The sequence below is a fragment of the Gastrolobium bilobum genome, unplaced genomic scaffold, assembly GCF_033153095.1.
Source record: "Gastrolobium bilobum isolate Gb01-03AN ecotype WA unplaced genomic scaffold, APGP_CSIRO_Gbil_v1 utg15969, whole genome shotgun sequence".
Lineage (NCBI taxonomy): Eukaryota > Viridiplantae > Streptophyta > Magnoliopsida > Fabales > Fabaceae > Gastrolobium > Gastrolobium bilobum.
This window is the reverse complement of record NW_026898747.1, coordinates 372,225-397,431: the sequence shown is the minus strand read 5'-3', so window position 1 is coordinate 397,431 and position 25,207 is coordinate 372,225. Positions and strand designations below refer to the sequence as shown.

The 25,207-nt window shown below is 34.4% G+C and overlaps 2 protein-coding genes and 1 non-coding gene across 3 annotated transcripts; 2 read left to right on the top strand and 1 right to left on the bottom strand.

The window, feature by feature from the left end:
• Positions 1–6,087: 6,087 nt before the first annotated feature.
• LOC133283831 (uncharacterized mitochondrial protein AtMg00810-like) lies at positions 6,088–6,978 on the top strand. The gene is made up of 2 exons (XM_061480741.1): positions 6,088–6,721; positions 6,803–6,978. Exons 1-2 carry the CDS (start codon positions 6,088–6,090, stop codon positions 6,976–6,978), a joined length of 810 nt encoding a protein of 269 aa, XP_061336725.1.
• A 12,070-nt stretch (positions 6,979–19,048) lies between these two features.
• TRNAI-AAU (transfer RNA isoleucine (anticodon AAU)) lies at positions 19,049–19,122 on the top strand. Its single transcript has one exon. It is a non-coding gene; the product is annotated as a tRNA-Ile (tRNA).
• A 4,501-nt stretch (positions 19,123–23,623) lies between these two features.
• On the bottom strand, positions 23,624–25,007 carry LOC133283838 (uncharacterized). The gene is made up of 2 exons (XM_061480750.1): positions 24,599–25,007; positions 23,624–24,484 (listed from the first exon to the last, which is right to left on the bottom strand). Exons 1-2 carry the CDS (start codon positions 24,895–24,897, stop codon positions 24,001–24,003), a joined length of 783 nt encoding a protein of 260 aa, XP_061336734.1. The 5' UTR covers positions 24,898–25,007; the 3' UTR covers positions 23,624–24,000.
• Positions 25,008–25,207: the final 200 nt, after the last annotated feature.

The window sequence follows — 25,207 nt, the reverse complement described above, 5'->3', positions numbered from 1 at the left end:
GAAGACTTATTTGAATCCCTTGAGTGAAGTTTATTTGCAGATTATGATGCACTAGGCGTTTGTGAGCCTAATATTGACCTAACCTTTACTAAATATTATTTGTGTGGTGTTATAATTAAATGTGATTTTATGATACATTTTAAAAAAATGTTATAATATTATATTTGTAGGCACCTTATTAATATAATATTATGATGAATTATTTACAATTTCTCCCTTTTAATTATTATGATTCATTTGTATTTTCAATTTGTGTGTAAAAAATTAAAATTGAATAAGAAAGTATTTATCATATACCCTTTTTTTTTGTCTTGGGAGCCTTATTAGTTAAGTAGATGTTTACATCAAAGGTCATTCATTAAAAGTTAGTTACAAATTTGATGAATAATGCATATGTTATTTATGTGTTTATATTTAGACATATTTCGTTATTATCATTTTTTGATTTGAGATTTTGATAACAACAGGTATGTTGAAATTTATGTTATATTTTATTATTTTTCTGAATATATTATAGCGAGAGGTATATGACTTGGATGTGGTTATGCTGTAGTGTTGATTGATTCGAGATTTTAATGCTTGCTCTAATATTTTTGAGTATTGAGTTTAATGCTTCCGCTTGAAATGTTTAAGTTCAAAACTTGTATGGGATTGCTATTGTTTTGAATTCATGATCGATAGGGGTGTTTTACCTTCTTATTGATTGTATTATGATTTTGGGCAAGAGAAAATTAATTTCGGTGCAAGAGTTTTCATGAATTACTAAGGGTAATTGCCACCAAAGTGAGATTACTTATATTGGATTGTGAAAAAAAAATTGAAAAATTTAAGAAATAATTTTTGGTTACTTCATGCAATTTTCTACCCAAAGGGGGTAATTGTGTGTTATAATTGTGAACTTGTTTGGGATGAAGTTAATGGAGGTGCATTGATCTAGGTGATTTGTCTGCCCAAAGGGAAAAAAATCTCTGAAGTCAGTGTATGCTCACTGAGCAACTTTTCTTTGAGGTTGTAGATGAAGTTATTGGAGGCTCATTGGTCTAGGGATCTGTCTGCCCAAAATATATGAATTTTTGAACCCAATGTTGTTCTCATTGATTAACACATCTGAGGTTCTGACCTTGGTTTAAACTTTGGTTTGTGCATTCTACTCAAAGGAGAATATACTATTATGTTGGCCTTGTTATGATAACCTGTTGTGCTTAATGATTAACTCATCCTGAGCAACTTCTTCTTGAGATTGTAGATGAAGTTATTGGAGGCTCATTGGTCTAGGAATCTATCTGCCCAAAGGGGATAGATTTTCAAACCCAATGTAGTGCTTATTGATTAACTCATCTGAGGTTCTGGCCTTGGTGACAACCTTAGTTAGTGCATTCTGCCTAAAGGGGAATATACTATTATGTTGGCCTCGTTATATTATCTTAATTTAATTGAAGTTGTATCTTGCCCTATAGTTTCTTTAAATGCATTCCTATTTTGCCTTCATATTATATTTTTTTATTTAAATCCATTTGTAAGTGTGTTTAAATGATTTCTTATTCAATGTTCTTGAAATATTTATTTTAGTTTTTGACATATATAAATATTTATGTTCCTTTTTCGAATTTTAATTAATGAAAAAATTATTATAAAATAGGATGATTATAATGTTAATACTTACTCTTTAATTTAGCGTAGATTTTATGTACTCTGCAATTTGTATTTGATTAGTGAGCTAAGATGAATAATTGTTGATATTGGAGATTAGAATTTGTATATAAATTATAGTTTAGTTAATGCAATATGAATTTTGGAAACAAATGTTATAAGATTTTTATATTATTTGGACATGATTATTCAGAATATTATTTGTGAATTGTTAGAGTTCTTTATTGATAAAAATTATTGTTTCCAATTATCTGCCCAAAGGGGATTATTGTGGCAGTAATTTGTGAAACATACATGGAGATTAAATTTTTAATCATGTGAAATAATTGTGATTATATACTCCGCCCAAATGAGTGTTTATAATATGTTAATTATTTTGTAAAAATTGCTTGATTGCCTATAATTAATATAATTGCATTTAATGTAATAAATATACTTTTGATATGAATGATAACAATGTTATAACAGAATTATTTATTGGATTAAATTATAATGAATAAATATGAGATCTAGATTTTTTATTATGAATTTTGATCTCGATAAGGTATTACGTTAAAGTTAGCATATAGTTAATGTGGACAGTATACTTGATATTTCTTTAGCTGGAGAGATATACTTGATTTTGGGTGATCTTGAAGTTATTATAGAGTCAATGAAAGATATTTGCTTAGTTTTTTTACATCAAGGCATGAGTTTATTTTGAAATGAACTTTCTATAAGGCCTCATTATGAAGGATTTTGAATTTTTTTATCCTGTTTGGATTTTACTGTATTTTTAAGTGATGGAAAAATAATGTTGAATTCTCAGGTTATTAATTAGCTATGGATCTTTTTTTTTTTGATGACTTAATTATTAAGAATATGGTTCAACCCTTTAATTGAAAGACTTAAGCCCATGGTATTTAAAATGTATGTGAAGAATATGGGCACAATAAGTTCCTTTGATTTAGTTGATTAGTGGGAGTTTGAATTATTTATTATTTTCTTGTTGTGGTGAACCATTCATTTTGGATACAATTGATGTTTGGTTGATAGACAAATTTTATTTTGAACAAACGGATAAGGATTTGAGTTTTATTATTGTATATATTCAATTGTGAAAGATTTTGGAACTCAGTGTCATCAGGACTGCCATGCCTACGGTTGACACTATATTGGAGTTTAAGGCATAATTTTGAAACTTAATGTCATTGGAACCATCATGTCTGTGGTTGACACTATATGGGAGTTTGAGACATAATGGTATTGTTAGGACTACAGGGCCCGTAGTCGACACCATATTTGATTATATGATGGTTGTTTGATAAACCATAACATTTCTTTGTCTTTAAGGCATTTGAGAGAAATTTAAGGACTGACAAAGAAAATAACAGTTTGGCTATTTTTAGATCACATTGGCATGCTATTTTCTTGCTACACTCCACACTAATGACTAGTCGATAGAGTCAAATGATATTGTGACCATGGAAGGTCTTATATCAATGAAGGATGTAATCACCGCCTGATTCATTATTGTTTGACTTTAGTTGGATGGAGTCATATTCAGATATCGCACCTTGGATCATGTGCTTTTTTTCTTAAAATGTGGCCACATTATAAAATTAGTCCTTAGCTAGTCATTTTCAAATAACTTATTTTCTTTTTAAAATTAAAATGTTGCGCGCATAACAGCTTAAAACTGTGATTTCTCCGAACGACCGAAAAATTTCGGATTCATCTAATAAAGGGTAATTGAAGTAGCAAATTTCATCATTTTGTCAAGGTTCTCTTGATATTACCAGCTACTACACTAAGTTGAAGTCTCTTTGTGATGAGCTTCATGACTATCTGCCTCTTCCACGATGTACTTGTGGTACGCTTCGCGAGATGATTTCCAGGAATGATCAAGATCATGTTCTCCAGTTCTTAATTGGTCTGAATGATTCGTTTTCTGCTACACGTGCTCAGATTTTGCTCATTGACCCCTTGCCTCCTCTTGCCAAGGTTTTCTCTATTATCCTTCAAGAGGAACGCCAGCATCAACTCTCTGTGTCCTTATCTGTTCCTGTTGTTCTGGACACACCATTGATGAATTCTGTTTCTGATGCTTCTCAAGCATCCATGGTCGTTGCTGCTCCACGCCGTTCACGCCCAGTGTGCACTTACTGCAATTTAACGGGTCATACCCGTGAGAAGTGCTTCAAACTTCACGGGTATCCCCCAGGTTACAAACCGAAACAGCCTAGGCCCATTCCCTATTCAGCCTCACCTCAGACCCATACCCATCCCTCTGTTCATTGCATGACATGTAATTCCCACTTGTCATTACCACCTACTTCCCACCTTTCTTCCCAACCTAATTCCCAATTTCACTCTGCACCACCGACAAACCTGCACCCTTCCGCTGCTGATGCCTCTCTTGCCTTCACGCCCACCCAATATAATCAGTTACTTTCGCTTCTACATCAGAGTTCTGCTTCTTCCTCGGTTGCTTCTTCTGTTGCTGACTCGTCTCCTTCCGTGGCGAGCTTAAGTGGTAAATCTCCCCTTTCTTTTCCTTCTTCTTGCTGGATAATTGTCACTAGTGCTACGCACCATGTGTGTGTGTCTCCTGATTTTTTACATGATTCTACTCCTTCTTTTTCATCTGTTGCTTTCCCTAATGGCTCATCTACCGTTGTCTCTGCTGTTGGCTCCGTTTTGTTGTCCAACTCATTGTCTCTTCTTAATGTGCTTTGTGTTCCTACTTTCTTTTTCAACCTGTTGTCCATAGGTGCATTAACCAGGGACTCTCCCATCATTGCTAATTTTTCCTCCTCTTTTTGTTTTCTTCAGGACCGTGTTTCAACTCAGATGATTGGGATTGCTAAGAGATGTGGTGATCTTTACATTTTGGATAGTAAATGTCTTCTTCCCATTGTTGATGTTCCCCCTCCCCTGTGTTTTTCCTTAACTGTTCGAGACCCCATACTGTGGCATTCTCGGCTTGGTCATTTGTCTGTCAATGTTTTGAATTCAATGAAAAGTTCCCTTGGTTTTTCTGATGCTTTGCATGTTTCTCATCATTGTTCTATTTGTCCCTTAGCCAAACAAAAACGGCTTCCCTTCATTTTAAATCCTACACTTTCTGCATTGCCTTTTGATTTAGTGCATTTTGATATTTGGGGTCCATTTCACACCCCCTCTGTCGAGGGATCAAAATATTTTTTAACCATTGTGGATGATTCCACACGTTTCACATGGACATATTTTTTAAAAACTAAATCTGAGTTTTCTACTGTTTTTCTAGCTTTTCACACCTTCATTCATACTCAGTATGACATTTTAATTAAATCCATTAGGTGTGACAATGCTCCTGAATTCAATTTATCCTCCTTTTATTCATCTCATGGTATTCAAGTGTTTCACTCATGTGTCAACCGTCCTCAACAGAACTCTGTTGTAGAAAGAAAGCACCAACACCTGCTCAATGTGGCCCGTGCCTTACATTTCCAGTCCCAAGTACCCTTACCTTATTGGCAGGATTGTGTTCTTACTGCTGTCTACCTCATAAACCGCACTCATTCCCCTCTCCTTGCTTCTAAGACACCATTTGAACTCCTTTCACATAGAGCCCCATCATATGCTCACCTTCGTGTGTTTGGCTGCCTTTGTTATAGCTCCACACTTCCTCACCACTGCCATAAATTTTCGCCCCGTGCTTCCCCTGCCATTTTTCTGGGTTATCCCACTGGTTATAAGGGATATAAACTTTTAGACATCCAATCCAACTCCACTTATATTTCCCGTGATGTTACATTTTTTGAAAACATTTTTCCCTATACCTTCAACACATCCTCCACATCCTTTCACACAGAACTTTTGACACTACCACCTTCTTTGCCTCTATCTCCTTCTCCTATATCTTCTGATATTTCTCCCTCTAACCACTCCTTGAGGTCTCAAAGGCTTCGACATCCCCCTGCTAAGCTTGCTGATTTTGTGTGCTCATCTTCCACTCAACACCCCCTGACCAATTTCATTTCTTATCATCGGGTGTCTCCCTTACATAAGGCTTTTGTGAATTCGGTCTCCTCTCACTTCGAGCCAACCTCTTATTCTGAGGCTTCCCAATTACATGAGTGGCAGGCTGCAATGGATTCTGAGTTATCAGCTCTTGAATTGAACAAAACATGGACTGTTGTGTCTCTTCCTAAGGACAAGCATGTTGTTGGATGTCGTTGGGTTTACAAGGTCAAATACCAATCAGACGGCTCTCTTGAACGTTACAAGGCTCGTTTGGTGGCCAAGGGGTTTACACAATAGGAAGGTATTGATTTCATGGATACTTTTTCTCCTGTTGCTAAATTAACTTCTGTCTGAATCATTCTTGCCTTGGCTGCTATTTTTAACTGGACTTTAATTCAATTGGATGTAAATAATGCTTTCCTTCATGGGGAATTGTTTGAAGAGGTTTACATGCAGTTACCTCTTGTCTATTGCTCTTGGGTTTCTCCTCTTCCACCTAATGTTGTTTGTCGTCTTCATAAGTCTTTGTATGGGCTTCGCCAAGCTTCTCGCCAATGGTTTGCTAAGTTTTCATCTACATTATTACAGCTTGGTTTTCAACAGTCCCAATCTGATAATTCCTTGTTTGTGAAGTCTGATGCTTCTTTTTTTACTGCTATTTTGGTGTATGTTGATGACATCATAGTGGCATCTAACAGTCTTTCTCATGTTCAGACTCTTACTGCTGAATTAAATGATACATTTCGTCTTAAGAATCTGGGCAATTTAAAATTTTTTCTTGGTATAGAGGTAGCTCGAAGCACCAAGGGCATCACCATTTGTCAAAGACAGTATGCTCTGCAAATTCTCAAGGATTCAGGTTATTTGGGTTGTAAGCCTCGAAGCACCCCTATGGATGTTGGTCTTAAACTCACTTTAAATTCTGGAGAATTGATCCCCGACCCTGCTATCTATCGAAGGCTGATTGGTCGTCTCATTTATCTCACCATTACTCGGCCTGATCTTTCTTATCCAGTGAATCATCTCAGCCAGTTTATGGCTTCTCCTCGTCTCCCTCATTTACAGGCTGCTTATAGGTTGCTTGGTTATTTGAAATAAACAATTGGGCAGGGTCTGTTCTTCTCTTCATCTTCTCATATTCATCTCAATGCTTTTTGTGACTCAGATTGGGCAACCTGCCCTGATAGTCGACGTTCGGTTACTGGTTACTGCATTTTTATTGGTGATTCTTTGGTATCATGGAAGTCCAAGAAGCAACCGACTGTGTCTCGTTCTTCCACCGAGGCTGAGTATCGTTCCATGGCCAATGTCTCGTTCTCCAGTGTTAGGCCTAGCTTGTGAGTAAGTTTTCACACTTTTGATTGGTTGAATTGATGGATCAAAATTCGTGAACCCTAGAGCTATTTTGCTTGATTGATGTAGTTATAGAGCTCAAATTGAAGTTGTGTATTAGATGAAACTGGCTTAGAATGATGTTTTAGAGTGATAGAAACTATAAAAATTTTGAAGATTGGATTGTTAACTTAGGCAAAATTTGATGTGGGAATTCAACACTTTGTGAAATGACATGGTTGTAGGATTGTGTAATTAAGTTGTGGAGTATTTGTATGAGTTAATTATAGGATTGTATGATGTGTGGAAGTGTTGAATTGAATTAAAAATCCCTAGGAACACAAACATGAAAATTTCGACCATGTAAGGAAAGTAATGAAAAGATGATGTAAAAAATATGTGATTGGTGTTGTGTGGTTGTGAATTTAGTTTAAATAGGTTGTATGTTGGTTTGATGCATGTGAATTGGAAGTGGAACCATTGGATATGTCTAAGTGTAGAAATTGGCCTAAAGGAGGAAATTTGGGAAAAATGATGTTGAATGGTAATGGAGTGAAATTAAGGAATTGGTTTGATGTTGTAGTAAGCTTCGTAAGCTAGTTGAAGCTTGAAATAAAATTAAAAACATGGCTAGGTATTTTTGGGCCATTTGTCTGAACCTATGTATGTGTGGGCGGGAGTGTGGTGCTTTGTATTTTAACTTGGTTGCACCATGGTATTGATGATCCTTCTGTGATCATTGTAGGTTGCCTCCCACGGATGTGAACTTGGAACGGTGAGCTGGATGGGTTGCCTTTGGTCCTTGACCAAAATGATTGTGATGAGTAATTACGTAAAAATTCATGAATGCTTGAGTAACCAAGTTGATGTCGTTATGTGATTATAATTGATATGGGAATGACCTATATGTAGGCATTTCTTGTTGGACCAAGCTCGGTTGTGTTTGGCTTTGGAGCTACCTAGAGAGGGAGCTTCCATCAGGTAATCCCTTGGTACTGGGGTTTAGTCCCCGTGTGTGCTCCACCATGCCCCTCGAATGTAGTGGTTGGAGGTGTATATTAGTAGTATATTATGACATGCTCCTGCATTTTGTATGTATCATGGTACATAGGATGTACCGTGTCTCTAGCCAATAGACAGTTTGCCTTCGGGAATTACGGACTTCCACTGGATAGGTCTCCATGAGGGAGTTCCAGTTGACCTGGGATCGTGGTGTGTCATCCGTAGAGGAGCACACTAGGAAGTCTCGGGTGTATATGGATGGAGGGTGCCTTGGTTGATGTTCTGGAAATACTTCCTTGGATGAGAACCCGTAGGCTATATACCGAGGCCATTAGGATGGATGTTGCGTGGTATTGACATCGACCATTTCAGCTTCATCGTATTTTTACTCCCTATGCTTCCCTACTTCACTAAATCCCTTGCTTTGTCCCTTTTTGGATGTTGTGGTATAGTATTGATATGCATCTGAGTGAGCCATTGGGCGGAGTAATCTTTAGAGCCTCTAGGTTACTGAGATATATTCGTATATCTCATCCCATTTGGGGACTTTATTTCAGGTAGTGGCAGTGGCGTTGAAGAGGCGGACAAGAGGCCCGTAGGTTGAGCTTGTACATGGAGTTATTTTGCATTTTGTGGCCATTGGGCCTAGGATAGACTTAGGGAAGGAACACTGTATGTTGAGTTAGGATTAAGCATTTTATCATTGATATTCATGCCATATTTTGTCTAAGTTTAGCTTGTGTTTTACCATGCTTTCATTTGGAGATTTATTTGTATTAAGCCTCATTGGAGAAATGTAAATTGTAATAGTAACATGGAGACCTTGTGTAATATTGAAGCATGTATATGATGAAAGGGAAATAGGCTTATTCTAGGATTTGATTTATGTTTTATGTCAAAGGAATACATGCAAATGAATTAATGTGATTGAAATGGTTTAAGATTTGATAATGACATTATTGAATTGTAAAGTAAGCTAATTGATATAAATTATGAAGGGTGTAAGAGCACCAAGGCATTGTGTAACAGCCCGTTGTACACCGGTATTGTTAACATTAATTATGATATTAAGCGCAGTTACAATCACAGCAGTTCATTTCTAAAAATGCGAATAAACTTTTTCCGATTATTACGCGAGCATTTAAAACATAAAAAGCGTAATAATTAAAAGCTGTGACCGTAACCGTAAACTCTTGCGGAAGGCTTATTTAAACTATTTTTATAACTTACTTTACTTATTATAAGTTACTAAGGGGTTCCCATAGACCCACTTAGCCAATTTCCAAACTTTACGTTTTTACCCATTCGGACATGTTTCACTCTTAATTTTTTCTGCGACCATGCCGCTCGCAACCAAACCTTCTTCTCAGATTATATCTTTGTCTTACTTAATTTCCTTTTTAACAAGCTAACACACGCTCAATTCGGAGCTCATTTGCTCCGGTTATCGCCGTTTGAAGTTAGATAAGCAAATAGCCAACCAACCCCAAAAACAGCTCCAAACCACTCACATTTCTCGAATTACTGCACTCAATCCACTCATCCATTTGCTCTCAAATTTTTATCCTACAAACTAGACATCTCAAACTTCATTTTGATATATCACACGCTTAATTTGACTGAGAAACGAAGCGGGAATTAATTTCCTAAATCAGGTCCAGAACTGCCTCAGATGCAGTGGCACATGAGCAGTCCGCGTTTCTCCAATTGTTTCAGGCCGAAGATCAACCTATATTTTTCCCAATTTTTGAAAAACGATAGAGGACATCTCAACCTTCAAAATGGCGTATGGAACGTCCCTATTGGACCTCTATGGAGGGAGATATGCTCTCCCGAAGTTCGCTTAAAATCTGCCAATTCTACAGAAAATTCGCCAGAGTTTCCTTTGTTTTTCCAATAATCCCAAATTTGTAAAAGATCATTTAAGCCTCAAATGTACCTAATAATCACATGATAATACAGTAATAATCCAATAGGTGGCACACACAAAGACCAACAACGCCTTGGGGCACTTACAACCCAATCCAGTTTATAGTCATTAGGCATATAGTTCATATTAATCATTCTTAGGTAGTTGCAATCACTAACACCTTTTTCATGCATATTTTCATCATACATGTAATCATACCCTAAAATAGGCCTAAGGCCCTTTCATCATAAATAGTCATGCATCAAATATGATTACAATATTGCTTTACAATTTACAACTTGAAACTTAAACTTCAACTTACATTCTTCCAATATTACCACTTAAATTCAAATGACAACATAACAAATACATAACTACTAGACTTAGGCAAAATGGCATGAACAAATATGCTAATGAAGCTCATACTACATACATATGAGATGTTCATGCCCTAAGTCTAGCCTAGGCCACACGGCCATCAAAATGCAAAATATGAAGCACTCCACTGCTCACTCTGCGGGCCTCTTGCCCGCTGCTCCGGCTCCACTGCTACATCCTGAAATAAATGCCCCGAGACGGGGTGAGATATACGAATATATCTCAGTAACCAAGAGGTTCTGGAGAAAACTCCACCCAATGGTTCACTTCGATGCATATCAATAGAATAAAACAACCACTTTGAAAACGGGATATAGCAAGGGATTTAGAGAAATGAGGAATATAAAGATACAAACTACGACGATACGGGATGGTAACCCCAATTCCACGTACGCCCTGGGCATATATAAGCCTAAGGGTATCATCCAAGGTGTGTTCACAGAAACCACAACCATGATGCCCAAACCATCCAAAACGCCAAAGACATTCCTAGTGTGCTCCTACCCGGATCACACACCATGACACGCAGTCAACTGGAACTCCTCCTGGAGACCTATCCAGCGGAAGTCCGAAACTGCCCGAAGGCTAATAAAACTGTCTACTGGCCAGAGACTCGGTACCTCAGTACCCATAGCAATAATGCATGCATGCTCATGTGTTTTATACTACTCATACACACTTCCTACCGTTGCCATCAACTGGCAAGGTGGAACAGAAAAGGGGAACAAGCCCCAGTACCAAGAGGTTACCTGAAATGTTGTTTTCACAAGCTCCGCAGCAGCTTATCCCTCAATTTGGTACACAGCAGAATGCCTACACATAGGACATTCCCAATCTCTTATAATTCAAACAATACATGCTAATTTACAATTATACATGCATTGAACCAATTACATACCTCAATCCACTTGGTCCAAGACCAAGGGTAACTCCCAGATTCAAGTCAACGTACGGCAACCTATACAATCACGTACATCCATTAGTACGCGTCAAATAGCATCAAAATGCAAAATCAAAAAATCCTCCCCATCCTCCCTTGATGGTTCGGCCATTCAAGTGTTAATTTAAGATTTATTTTTCTAAATTTTCTTTCTCATTTTGTTACGTCTCATTAGGTTATCAATAGGCCAATTCAAGTGCCGGTTCGTCATTTTCGCGTCGAATTACATCAGAACGCGAAAACCGCAAAATCCCCATTTTTCCCCTTGGAGGTTCGGCCATATAGGTGTTAATTGGGGATTTATTTTTCTAAATTTTCTTTCTCATTTTATAACACTCCCTTAGGTTGCTTAGAGGCTAGTTCAATCGTCGTTTTTCCGTTTTACGACATTTACGCATTGTTTTGCGAAATATTTCACTTTAGGCTCATTTAGGTCTCTAAACACAATTCACTTTTCCCATTGATTCAAACACTTTCCAACCACAACATAACCCATCTAAGCACTATATAACTACACAAATCATCATCCAAAACATTTTTTCAACATCAATTCCTCAATTTTTCCTCAAAGGTTCGAATCTTGCCCTATGACATTCCAAGGAATTTCCATTCAATTTTAATCATTCCAACCTTCATACAACCATTATATCATCATACCATCATGCCACAATTCATCAAACAAGTCTCAACACCAAAATTCACAAGTCCAAAATCATGATCATCAATTTTTTCTAAGTTAAATTCATCAATTTTCACCAATAAATTTCATCGCATTTCTAGCTTTAATACTTCATTCTAACACATTATCATCTAATACACATTTTCAAATTGAGCTCTCTAATATCACAACTCATCAATTCAAAGCTTTAGGTTTTCAAATTTCAATCACAAGAATCAACCAATGAAAAGGTGTAACAACTCACTCAAATGCTAGGCAATGGGCTCCTCCTACACATACTCCTCCATTGGAGCATTCCAAAGCTCCATGAACACCAAATTTTCCCTCCAAGTCGCGGCTGAAAATGGGCAGGATCTCCTCCCACACGCGATTTCAAGGCTCAAGAAGGGTACCAATGGGTTTAGAAGGTTCTCCCCAACAAATTTCAACACAAGAATCAAGTGATTTGGTGGAGAAATGGCCAAGTTATAATCCAAAGAAAATTTTGCATAAAGATGAAGGGAAAGAGAGGGGGGCGCGGGTTTGGGGCTGATGAGGAGTGGAGGAGGAGATGAATAGTGTAGTGATGAGATGTTTAAGTGACTTTCAAGTGGGGTGGGTCCCACGCCACCTCACGCGATTCAAAACGTGTCAAAACTCTCACTAAACGTCCGTAAATTCAAAGCCTATTTAGAAACTCTAATTTTTAACATTAACTATTCCACTTTAATTAGGCTTGATCAGATGAATTCAGAGTCCTCCATCCGTTCAGAGAAAACACTATTTTTAAGCTATCGCGCGCGCCGTTGACACGTTTTCCCAAAATGACTTACTTTCATCAAATTTTATCAACAATCATATTTCCTAACTCATTAGACCATTTGTAACTCATATTTGAAACCTAGAGCTCAAAATTTCACTGGCACGTTTTACGGAGCAATCGTAACGCGATATTTTTTCCCGCGAAAAACACTATTCACTGATTTTTCTGAAACTTGCCTATCCACTTAATTTTTCGTTCTGAACCAATTTCCAGGGTTATTTTTACCATATGAGACCTTCAACTCAATTTTTATCTTCCTAGGGTTGCGTGTTGGTTAATTACTGTTTTGCCCTTTCTTTGTATTTTGGCCTAATCTTTAGGATTTTCACTAATCCATCGCTTGATTACACACTTAATGGCTTAAATACTTAATTTAAAATTGTGAGGTGTTATACATTGCTGGTCCTTGAGTACCACCGATATTTATTAGGTACCATTTGAGTTTAGATAACACACTTGTAAAAGTGGGATAAGTTGGAATAACAAAGGAGACTCTAGCGAAATTTCTATAAATTGGCAAATTCAGTTACGGTCACAACTTTTATTTATTACGCTTTATTATTGTTTTAAATGCTCGCGTAATAAAAAAGAAAAAATTTATTCGTATTTTTATAAATGAATTGTTGTGATTGTAACTGCGCTTAATATCATGATCAATGTTAACAATATCAGTATACAACAGGTTGTTACAGCTAGATCCCCTCTGCATTCACAGTGTGTTAGAGAACCGTTACTCCACAACTTTCCCCATTGAAGGTTGTGATCAGGGAGTGGTGTGAATTACAGAGGAAGATCTTGGTCTTTCCATTGCAGGAGCCTCAGAGGAACGGTGAGGAAGATCCATGAATAACTGTTGTTAGAGTTTTCTAAATCCTATTTTTATTCCCTTGTAAATCGAGTGAGTTGTAAAGAGTAACGGTGAGGTAGCGTACATTGGGTGAACTAGGGTCAACCTCTGTGTCAATTTCTCTCCCCTTACTCTTTTTTGTTTAAGTAAATATCTTTTTTGATCCTCAACAAATTTTAAGATGCCCGCTTTAGTCCATAACAAATAAAAAGGTCCATCGTGGTCCCTAAGAAATTCAAAATGGATCCATTTTAGTCTTTTCGAGGGACTAATATGGGTCTTTTTTGAATATGTGAGGGACCACGATTTCAACTAAATGGGTCCATTTTGAATTTCTTAGGGACCACGATAGGCCTTTTTATTTGCTAGGGACTAAAGCGAGCATCGTAAAATTTGCTGAGGATCAAAAAAGGTATTTACTCTTTTTGTTTTCTCTACACTACTAGAAAATTTCCAATCAGCGAGGGAAAATTCCCTTGCAAAATCTGTCAGCGACGAAATTTGCGAGGGATCGTGATCCCTCGCTAAAACCCTCGTCGCAAATAGATTTATAAGGGGAATTTGTCATATGACAATTCCCTCGCAAATTGCTACGGAAAAGTTCCCTTGCAAAAAAGTAAATTTTCCTCGCTAACAACAGACCTATCTACAGTGTTTTTCCCTCGCAGATTGCGACGGAAATTGCGAGTATAATTTCCCTCGCAAATTTCCGTAGCAGAATTTGCAAGGGCTGTATTAAATTTCCGTTGCAAAATTTTCAAGGGAACATTTTGATTTTCCCTCGCAAAAGGCTTCGAATTTTGCAAGGGAACATTTTGATTTTGCCTCGCAAAAGGCCACAAATTTTGCAAGGGAACATTTTGATTTTCCCTCGCAAAAGGCTACGAATTTTGCAAGGGAATTTTGAAAATTTCCGCCACAAATTCTGGAATTAAAATAAAAAAAATAAAAAAATGTATTAAACTATTGTTAATTTTCCTATAAACAACAAGGATTCTAAATGAACATAAATACATAAATTGAGCAACAGAAATCCAAAAAAATACTGGATAAACAATTAAATTAAAATTAAATAGTATATCAACAAAAGTAAACAACAACAACCATCAAATCTACAACAAAAATGTCTCTAAAGTTCTAAAAAAAATAAAACATACAAAAAATATATGATATATCTCTGAAGTCCTAAAAGAAGTAAAACATACAGTGGTTGCTAGACATCTTGAATTGGGAACCCTAGCTTTCTTTATTGGGCTGGACTTGACTTTTAATTAAGTGGTTAAACCCCAACTACAAAGACCAATGCCCTTTTTGGTGGCAGCGGAAGCATGTGTCACTTTTCATTTAATTTGTACAGTGATGACAACGAGGGTGGTTGGAACAGGAATCTTTCAGACATTTTTCTCTGCTTCTCATTATTGAACAATTTTTACACACACCTTAAATATCAACAGAGTCTTATCTTTCCTATGACTAGCTAACATAGGCACTACTGTCACTACATGCACTCAATGTCTTCCATAAAGGATGTGGCGAACTATTTAATGATTTTTTCTCATACGCATGATGCGGCGACCAATTTATGCCCTTGTCCCTTTTAAATTTGATTTATATATTATTTTTGAATTTTGTGAGGGAATATATTCCCTCTTTCCCTCGCAATTTGCGAGGGAATTTGAGAGAGAATATATTCTCTCGCAATTTACGAGGGAATTTGAGAGGGAAATTGTGAAATTTCAGTTGCAATTTTCATATCTTAAATTTTGCGAGGAAACTTCCGTCGCTAATTTTTTTCCTCGCTGTTTCCGTCACAGACTTATGATTCTTGCGAGGGATTCAAATTCCCTTGCAAATTGCGAGGGAATTGCGACCGAACTGCAAGAGATTCTGCGACGGAAATGTAGTAACGAAAATCTTGCCTATTTTTCCTCGCAATTGTTTTTCCCTTGCAAATTCCGTCGCAGTTTGCAAGGGAATTTTTCCCTCGCAAATTTCCCTTGCAATTGTTTTGAAGAATATTTAATGGACAGTATTCAATATCTGTAAAATGAAAATCAAAATATATTGGACAATTTTGAAAAATAGTAATCATGTAGCTAGCTACCCTGTGATTGATCATATGTTTTGGACTACTCCTTTGTAAGCTCATTTTTAGTTATTCAACATGGCTTTCCAAATTCATCAAAAATTAAGAATTTCATTCCTTGTTTGCTTTTAGATAAATTGACACCCACATTAGAAAGTGATTAATCATGCATGACTTTTAGTGGTTGTCATTGCAAAGCAAGAATTAATGAAAACTGCCTTATGTGGAATTTTAAATGAACGCATGAATTTGTAAGCTTCAAATTCATCATTGGAATAAGTATCTTATCTGCAACACGGCTTCGTGTGGCGATTGTTGCCCAAATTATTTACTATTAATTTTATTCCATTGCTTCCACTTGCTTGATCTATCTTTCTAAGTAATATTACTGAAATTCCTTTTTTTTCAGAATAAATTTGCAATTGGAATTCTAGAACATTTAATCACATTCAAGAATATAGTAGTAAGCCATTCATATTCACACGTATGCAAATAGAATATGAACTTAGATACTCTTTTTCAACTGTAAGTATCTATGATAGAACATACTTTTTCACCTTTTCTATAGATTGCCCTATTTACAAAGAATTTAATATCTTAAATGTGTTCTAACAGATTTGGATGTGTATGATTAGCTATTGTAGCAAGAGGATCCTCTGAATCTAGTATAAATAAATCATATGAAATTTTAACTTCTATTTCTCTATCAACTGGGAGATGAAGTTGTACACAATGGGATGGCAATTTTCAACCAGATATGCTACCACGACTTGAACATAACATGAAATTTTATTTTATTCTTGTTGGGTTTGTGTCGATCCATAATTAATTCATTTAAATTAAATAATAATATATTACATATTTATTTCACTTACTTCACTTTTATTAATTAATTTCAGGTTATTTAAATAATATTCCTTAAAAAATAAAATTGGCCGGTTATATAGTGTAAACTCACATAATAAATAAATTGTATTAATTTATATGATTTTGACACAATTAACTATGCGTGCTTGTGCTAGAGTGGATTATATTCGTGTCTATATTAAATTTTTGAAACCCAAACATAATCCAACAACCCGAATTACCACCCTAACACCATCTTCCTCCATGTGGCTTGATACTCGAAAGATAACGTTACAAAGAAATATTAAAAAACGAAATACCAATAGCAATAACCATACAATCATCAACACAATTCAATATTATAAATTCTACATATACATAAAATTTTGTGGGACTCATATGAAATCATGTGAAGAAAAAAAAAAGAAAAAATGAGGCTAATACACTTTTATATTATATATGTGTAAGATATATTAATCCTTATGAATTAACATGTATAACTAAGATAAAAATCTATGCTTAGAAAATCCAATATTACAGGGTAGATGGATCGGAATTGTGGGCCAACAATGGAGTGAGCCCAGCCCAGCACACAAACCGAAAATGGACGAGGACAAAACGGAAGGATTGATTAACTAGTGTGACGAACAGTAACGGTGTTGTTGTGAAGTTAATAGCTTGGTGTTTGGTAAGTGGAATTTTGTGAGATTCTCCTAGGGGTTGTTTGGTCGAGGAGAAATTTTTGAATATTAGGGAAATATAATTGATAGAGAAATGGTTGGAAAGTGAGTTTGATAGGAAAATATAAAAAAAGTTGTTTGGTTGGCCAAAGTTTTACCAGGGAAATTGAGTTAAATTTTCTGAGTCTTTATTTGGTTAAAGATAAAATAAAGATGGAGAAGATGGTTGAAATGACAAAATTAACTCTAACACTTTATGGAATTTTTTGGTCTAGTGTACGGAATTTTTTCTTTGGCACTTTAGATTAGGGGTATTTTGGTTCAATGCATGTTGTCCTTTTTTTCATTTACCCATCTAATTACGAATACCACCATCCAAGTGATCTTTCCAAATAGTGATTTATTCCCCATTTTACACACATGCTTGAAATGCTAGGGAAATGTGTTAGATGGGGAAGTATTTCAAAAACTTTTGCCAAACATGGACATCCAAATTTACCAAAATGAGATGTATGGGGAAATAAAAATGTAACTTGAACCAAACACCCCCTAAAAGTAATAGTGGTAATTTTATTTACTCATGTTTAGTATAAAGTTCCTGAAATTTCTTCCGAGAATCTGATTTTTTTGAGATTTTGTTTTATATATAATTTTTCTTTCAAAATGTCATACGAGAATATCACTAAATAAGTGGTATTCTTGGAATCTCAGTTATTGAAAAAAAATTACATTTTTTTGAAACAAAATCTCGTTGATATTTTGACCTACCAAATAACGTTTTGATAACAGTCCCGAGAAAATGATTTTCCCACCATATTACTGGATACGAAAAAATTTATTATTTACCAAACACCCCTTATGTCTTATATATATTCTGAATCTTTGTATTAAAAAGGAAGGAATTTTCTATTAGACTCCAAGTCTAGTTGTTTTTGCAATAAAGGGTAACTTACACCGGTATAAGAATAATAAATCTTATATCAAATCTTAATCATTGATTTTTATGAATTTAACGGTAACATATAATTTATTAGGTCATATTTATTAATTAATTATTAATTTATAATAAATTATATTTGTTAGATTCGCTAAAATCAACCATTAAAATTTGATGCAAAAATCATTATTAAATTTGATGTAAAACTTATTATTTTACACTGGTGTATATATATATATATATATATATATATATATATATATATATATATATATAAAATTGCTTTGAAAAATCATCAACAATATTATCATAGAATTCTTACTAGTTTTTAAAGTGAAATAGTAAAATATTGACATTAGAAAACACAACAATATTATTTTTACATTTGAAAATAAAATAGTAATTTTAATAGTAATTTTTACTAGCTTTTACTAGTTATTTCAATTTAAAAACTAGTAAGAATTCTATGATAATATTGTTGATGATTTTTCAAAGCTATATATATGTGTGTGTAAAATTAGTTTTTACAAAAATATGTACTATTATTATGTATAAAATAACATTGTTAGTTTCTAAATAGAAAAAAAATGTTATAGGTAAATTAGAAAAAAAAAACAATATTAGAGTTTAAGAGTTAATAAGAATAAAATAATAATAATAATTAGTAACAGTCATTATACATGAAAATATTACCTTAAAAGTTTAAAAATAGATATATTAAATGTAAAATAACTGATGCAAGACACAAGTATCTTAACTTGTTTTATTTTATGACATTCGTGTTTAGTTCATTTGCATTTGCATTTCATAATATTATTGGTTTCATCGTGCAATAAAATATGCAGCAATTTTTTGCAGAAAAAGAATCAAACTTAATTCTATTTAATTCCTGTCTTTTCTTCTTCTTTTATCAGTAAAATGATCCTGATGTGTAAATACACATAGCACTAAAGCACGAACAATTCAATGGCATGGCCTATTAGCTCAGTTGGTTAGAGCGTCGTGCTAATAACGCGAAGGTCGCAGGTTCGAGACCTGCATGGGCCATTTTTTTATTCTTTTTTTTTTTAATATCTTTTCGAACCCCCTTGGTTTTGATGTTAATAAGTTAGCTGCTACTCCTTGAGATTACTTCAAATTTTGTAATCAAATATGTGAATGCAAAGTGTTATTAAGACCACACTCAAGGCTTCTAATGCTCAAATTTGAAACCAAAGTTCAGATCAGGTCAGCACTGTGCTTATGTGCCTTTGTCTCTTCCTTAGAATTGTTTAGCAGTACTTTAAGATGATGCACGTAATCAACACCATTGCTATAATAATACGTATGTATATAATAACTGTTAGTCTTAATTTCTACTTAATTTAGTGGTAAGTTTCTTATATTTTATGGGCTGAATGGTGTTAAAATGCAGGTAAAAGTGGGTCAAAATTAATGAAGTAAGCCCAAGTTGGTAAAAAGGGATAAAAAAAAGAGATTTTGACTTTTCACTAATATGTTTTACATTATAATGCAGAAAAAGACACATGGCTGATAAAGAAAAAAGATGAGATGAGATGGTAAAGTGAGACTTGTTGGATACTCTTTTGATCTGACGGCCAGCAAACATTTGAAGATGTGGCTTAAACACAAGTCTCTGTTTTGTAATAAAAAAGGAGTTGAACTCAGATTTTAAAAAGGAGATTTTTCGTTGAATAGAGAACTCAATTTTAGTTCTATTCAGTTTTCATATTTTGAGCCCTTAGCTTTTAGAGTTTCTTGGAGACGATACACAAGGAAGAACACCACTCTTGAAGGGATTCAAGAAGGCAAACTTGCAGCGCAACTCGTGGTTTTACTTTTCTATTCTTAAGCTTTTCATAGTTTTACATTTTGAATTTGTGAAGAACCTATTGGTCTGTACCTTCAACTCTTTACTATTTCTTTTCTCTGTGAATGAAAACTATGCTTACTGTTATCTCAGATTTCATTTTTGCTTTACCTTTCAACATGCATTGTTAACTCAAATTTTTAGAATTCTGATGAAGATGACAAGTACCCATTAATTGATTCAAACTGCTGTACATGTTCTTGATGTTTGATTAGTGAATTTTTCTTGGTTTAAGTTCCATGGGAATGGGCTTAAAGATTCTTGCATGAACTTGTATTGGAAAATTTGAGTTTATGCATTTCATTAATTCAAGTTTTCAAGATTAGGAATAATCTAGGAAAGAATTTGATTACAAGTCATCAATAAAATGATTCAAGATTAATGGATTAATTTGAATCATTTTAGAACTGAATTTGGAAAAGTCTAGTGAGGTTCTACAAAAGTCAGATTCCATTAAGATAGGTGCTACAGCAGTTAAAACGCAGACATGCATTTTTTTAAGGAAAAGTCATTGAAATCAGAATTCTAGAGTTTTAATTTTCAGTTTTACTCATTTAAACGTGTTCTTATTATTCTTACTTTAGTTTGCATTTTAGAAAATACAATTTCCATTGAAAAAGCCATTACATTCACATTCAAGAAAATAAGAAAGAATAACAAAAAAAAATTGAATTTTCCGTTCCCAGTGAACGATACTTGAATTCTTTTTTAATTCTATACTTTTTACAAATATACAAACAACAATAACATTTTCCATATTGGCGAGATATATATGTTGCACCGACGCCACGTCACGCTGACACGTTAATTTTAAAGTTTTGACATGTTTTAATATTAAATAATACTTTTAATATATATAATATAGTTTATATTTAATACATATAGCAGCCCATAATAAATCATATAACCAATCAAATATTCAAATTTCATAACATAAATTTAAAATAAAAATAATTATCCATACCTTATTAATTTTTCATATCAAATTTCATAACAGAAAATATTTGATTTATGAATTAATTTTTTATGTTTAGTTAAAACATAAAATAAAATAAAATTTGGATTAAAAAAAAAAGTGTCGAAAAATATTGACCGCGTGTCAGAAAACATTGACTGCATGTCGAAACGTGTCGTTGTCGAACATCATTTTTCTTCCAAATTGATATGTCCGTGTTTCTTAGGTAGTGTTTGTTTCAGGAGTTTTGTAGATATTCCTAGGGAAGTGATTGTGACTTTATCATTTTTCCATGTTTGGTTCATGGTATCATGATTTTTGCCCATCAATATCAGATGCATAGCTATCTCAAATTGCACGTAAGAAAGGAAGAAAAGAACTGTTCAAGAATCCATCAAATCAGGTGGAATTGTATCTAAAAATCGGATAAATGAACACGGTACAAAACAGTGACAATACTACCCCTTAATGCAGTGGGGCAATTGGTTGTATAATTTTGTAAAAGGATAATTTTGTAATTTCAATAAGTTTTCCCATCAATATTTTATATTCAACCAAACACACATTCAGGAGTTTTACTCAATTTTCCTGGTAAAATTTTTCCCCACCAAACAACTTATTTAAAATTTTCCTATCTAACTCACTTTTCCTGCAGATCCCTAGTATTTACATTTCCCTAGTATTACAAAATTTCTCCTCAACCAAACACTACCTTAGGATATAACAATGCTGTTGGATTTCTGATACAAAAAATAGAGACCTACAATAGAAGATGCTTTATGCATGCATGACATTTTTTATTTAGATGAATCAAGTCCTTCCATGCTCTTCTCTTTCCACTAATTATATAATTTTGAGTATAATGAGAAATGATACAAGAGAACAAACTTTGCATTTAAAGTCTCTTTCTCCTTCTTAAAGTGAGATCCAAGGTGGAAAATAAGAGTATTGCCTCAAAACTTTCAGGGTAGGCAAGTTTTCAGTAATAGAGGGAAAACAATTCTCAGAAAAGAAGCAAGAAGAACATTGGAAGCTTCAAATTCCTCAGCTTTTCAAGATTATGAATCTCTTCAAAGTTAAAATCCTATAGGAATTCTCTGCATCAAAATTTGAAATTTGTGGCAATAAAAAATGGGAAAGGATATACTTATCACCAAAAAAGTTTACAACCAACCTAATCACCGTTGATTTCCGTCAATCTAACGATTATTATTTATTAGAAATTATTGAGTCGCATTTATTAATTAATTATTAATTCTAATAAATGATAACCGTTATATTGACGAAAATCAACGGAGATTAAATTGGTTGTAAAGATAGTAAACTTTTTTAGTTGTAAGTATATCCTGCCCCATAAAAAATATAATTTCTTATTTTGTTTTACAAAGGTCCAAATGTTTTGACCTTGAATGACCAATTTCATTTTGATTCTTTATCTCATATATTCTGATAGGATATTACATTACTTTATTAAAAAGAGGTACTGCAAATCAAATGATAGCAGTTTAGTTGGCGCATGAGAACTAAATAGGTGGAGGTGAAAGTATGTGTTCGATCCTCTCCAGTGCCATCTTTGGAAGGAATTTAAAGCCTTAATCCTGAACCCTCCCCGAATAAGATTGTCTTCCATCAAGGATACATGTGGTTTATCCAAAAAAAAAAAAAAAAAAAAGGTGCTGCGATCTTGTTCTTCTACTACTGCCATTGTTTAACTTAAGACTTAAGAAGAACTAAGATGAGAAAATAAGACTTGAAAGTGGAAGGGAAATGAGGAAAAGCGTGTTTTGCAACCAAGTGTTATTTTTCCCATTAGCATACCATCACCATGGAAAAGTCTCGCAAACAGCATTCAAGTCAAAATATGGAAATAGACAATTTCAAGTTACCGGAAGGGAATTAAGGTGGAGAAAAGAGAGACACGGATTTTCAGTTTTCTTATGAATTCCATCTAGGGAATTCATCAACCATAAGGAACGTTTAAAGAAGCTGCCATGAAAAACAGAAATAGTAAAGATCAGGGAATGCATATAAAAAGTTTGGGAACGAATCATCAGAAGACTATAAACAACAGCAATGTTTTTAAGTCATAAAAGGTGAGCACTAAATCATAATTCAAAGATGATATATGTTTGGATTTCCAGTAGAAAGTGCTACAGCTACATCTTACTTCTAGGTAAATATAAGTTTGTCCTCCAACAGAAACACACACTGCCCTGTAGGTTATGTAATATGTTTAAACCTTTTTGGATGAAAATCAACAAACCATTCTTTGTTCTGATAATATTTCTTCAAGGGAGATGAGAATAATCAAATCATTGTGGTATAATCTATAACAGAATTGCAAAAATGTAGATATTATTTTGGGTTATATCGTTGCCATTTAAATTAATGTTAAACTCATTGTCTGCCAAAGTGTCAGAATAGGATATTTGAATTCTTCTTTAACAATTGAAAGATATTAATTAACTAAAGCAAGGGCACATATCATGTGGACAATGAAACCAGGTCTATGTATCTGACCAACAATAGTCCAAAAGAAATTAGATATAGGTAAGGATTTCTACAAGACAATACATGCTATATTACCATTTCTAGATCAACTTTTCTTATAGAACAAATTACTGCTCAATGAAATCATCACCTAAGCCATAAGCTGAGATTTCAAACATATGAAGTAAAATTGGCTACAGAAAACCAATATAAGATAATCAAAATTACTAGGGTAAAATTATTACAACTCTGAAAGAGATTATAGAATGTTCACATAAAAGTTTAAACAGTTGTGATCCATATGGTTCAACAATTATATGAGAAAAAATTATAAGATCAATTCTGTAACAGAATCAAAGAAAATCTAAATTATTAAATTTAACTTTAAAAGATGACTGCATTTAGATATATGCCATCTGCCAAACATAGGAATCTCCATTTCCTCCAACAGTGAACAAGTTGAACTCTTCCAAATCCCTGCCTATCTATATAAACTCTTGTCCTTCAAGAGAAAGCATTTTATGCTATGAAACATATTCATTATACCTAACCTATTGAATTCTATAGTATACATAACCTATGAAACAGTTCACTAGATAATAGCTCATAGCTATGAACATGTAGCTAGACCATCTTGTGGTATCAAACTCCCTTCTTGATCCAATGTTTCCTTAACTGCCCGGTAAAAAGTTATCCATGAAGAAGAGTAAGCATCCACAGGTCCCCACAAGAATGTAGGATTTGGACTTGCAGGGCATGCAGTAACCAAATCCAAAACTGAAACTGGTTTGATATTCTGTGGAAAATTGAATGCCAAGTTATCAACTTTGTGTTCATAAATTTTTCCACTTCTGTCCAATTTATACCTTGAGGTACCCTGAAATTCTCCTTTAGTCTCCCAAGGAACTCTTGGCACACCCCTAAGATTCCACCTAATCAATATCACATTCTCTGAAGGTTGCCACACCCTATATACATCAAATTCAATCTCACGAAACAAGATTTTCCCATGAAACCTCAATGCCCAGAAAATCAATTTGTACTTTTCAATCCCAGTGAATGTGTTCAAGGGGTCCATGAATGTTATATCATCCCTGAAATGATCAAATTCCAATGAAAAGCTCTTAACTTTTTCACAAAAAGTGAAAAATGTAAACACCCCAAAGAAGAGAATTTGAAGACATGATTACATGGGGTGAGAAAGTAACCTGTAAATTTCATAATTGAGGTCTTTGCTGAAGATTAAAGGTAGGTCCTCGCGAAGGGTCCTCACAGCAAGGCCAAGGTTGACATAGAATTCATCTTTTGGGTGCTGGTGTTGCTGCTTATCTTTAGCAATTGGTGGTGTGTTGACCTGTGCAACTTGTGCAGTGGAAGTTTGGAGGGTTGAAGAGATAGGAAACTGAGAAGTGGGTTTTGGTTGTGAAAGAGTTTGGTTAAGGGGTTTATCTTTGGATTTGGATTGAGCTAGGAGAGAAGGTTGGAGATTGGGGATAAGAAAAGCCATAGCCTTTAATGCTCAATGCTTTTCAAAGATATTAGTTTTTCATTTGAAAGAGAGATGAGAGATGAGAGAGAAGATTTGTTTTGCTTCTTGTGTTTTGTGTTTGTGCTGAGGCAAATTGAGGCTGTTGTTAACTTTGTTTTTGATGTATGAGTGGCTTTGAATATGGCCATGAAATTGGGATGACTAAAAACAAACATGACCCATTTTTGCTAATTGCCCCTTGCATTTTATGTTATTTTCCCTTCCAATTGCAGAATGAAAATTTTGAGGAGAAAGCGCAAAATAGAAGTAGAAAAATTACATTCCTTCA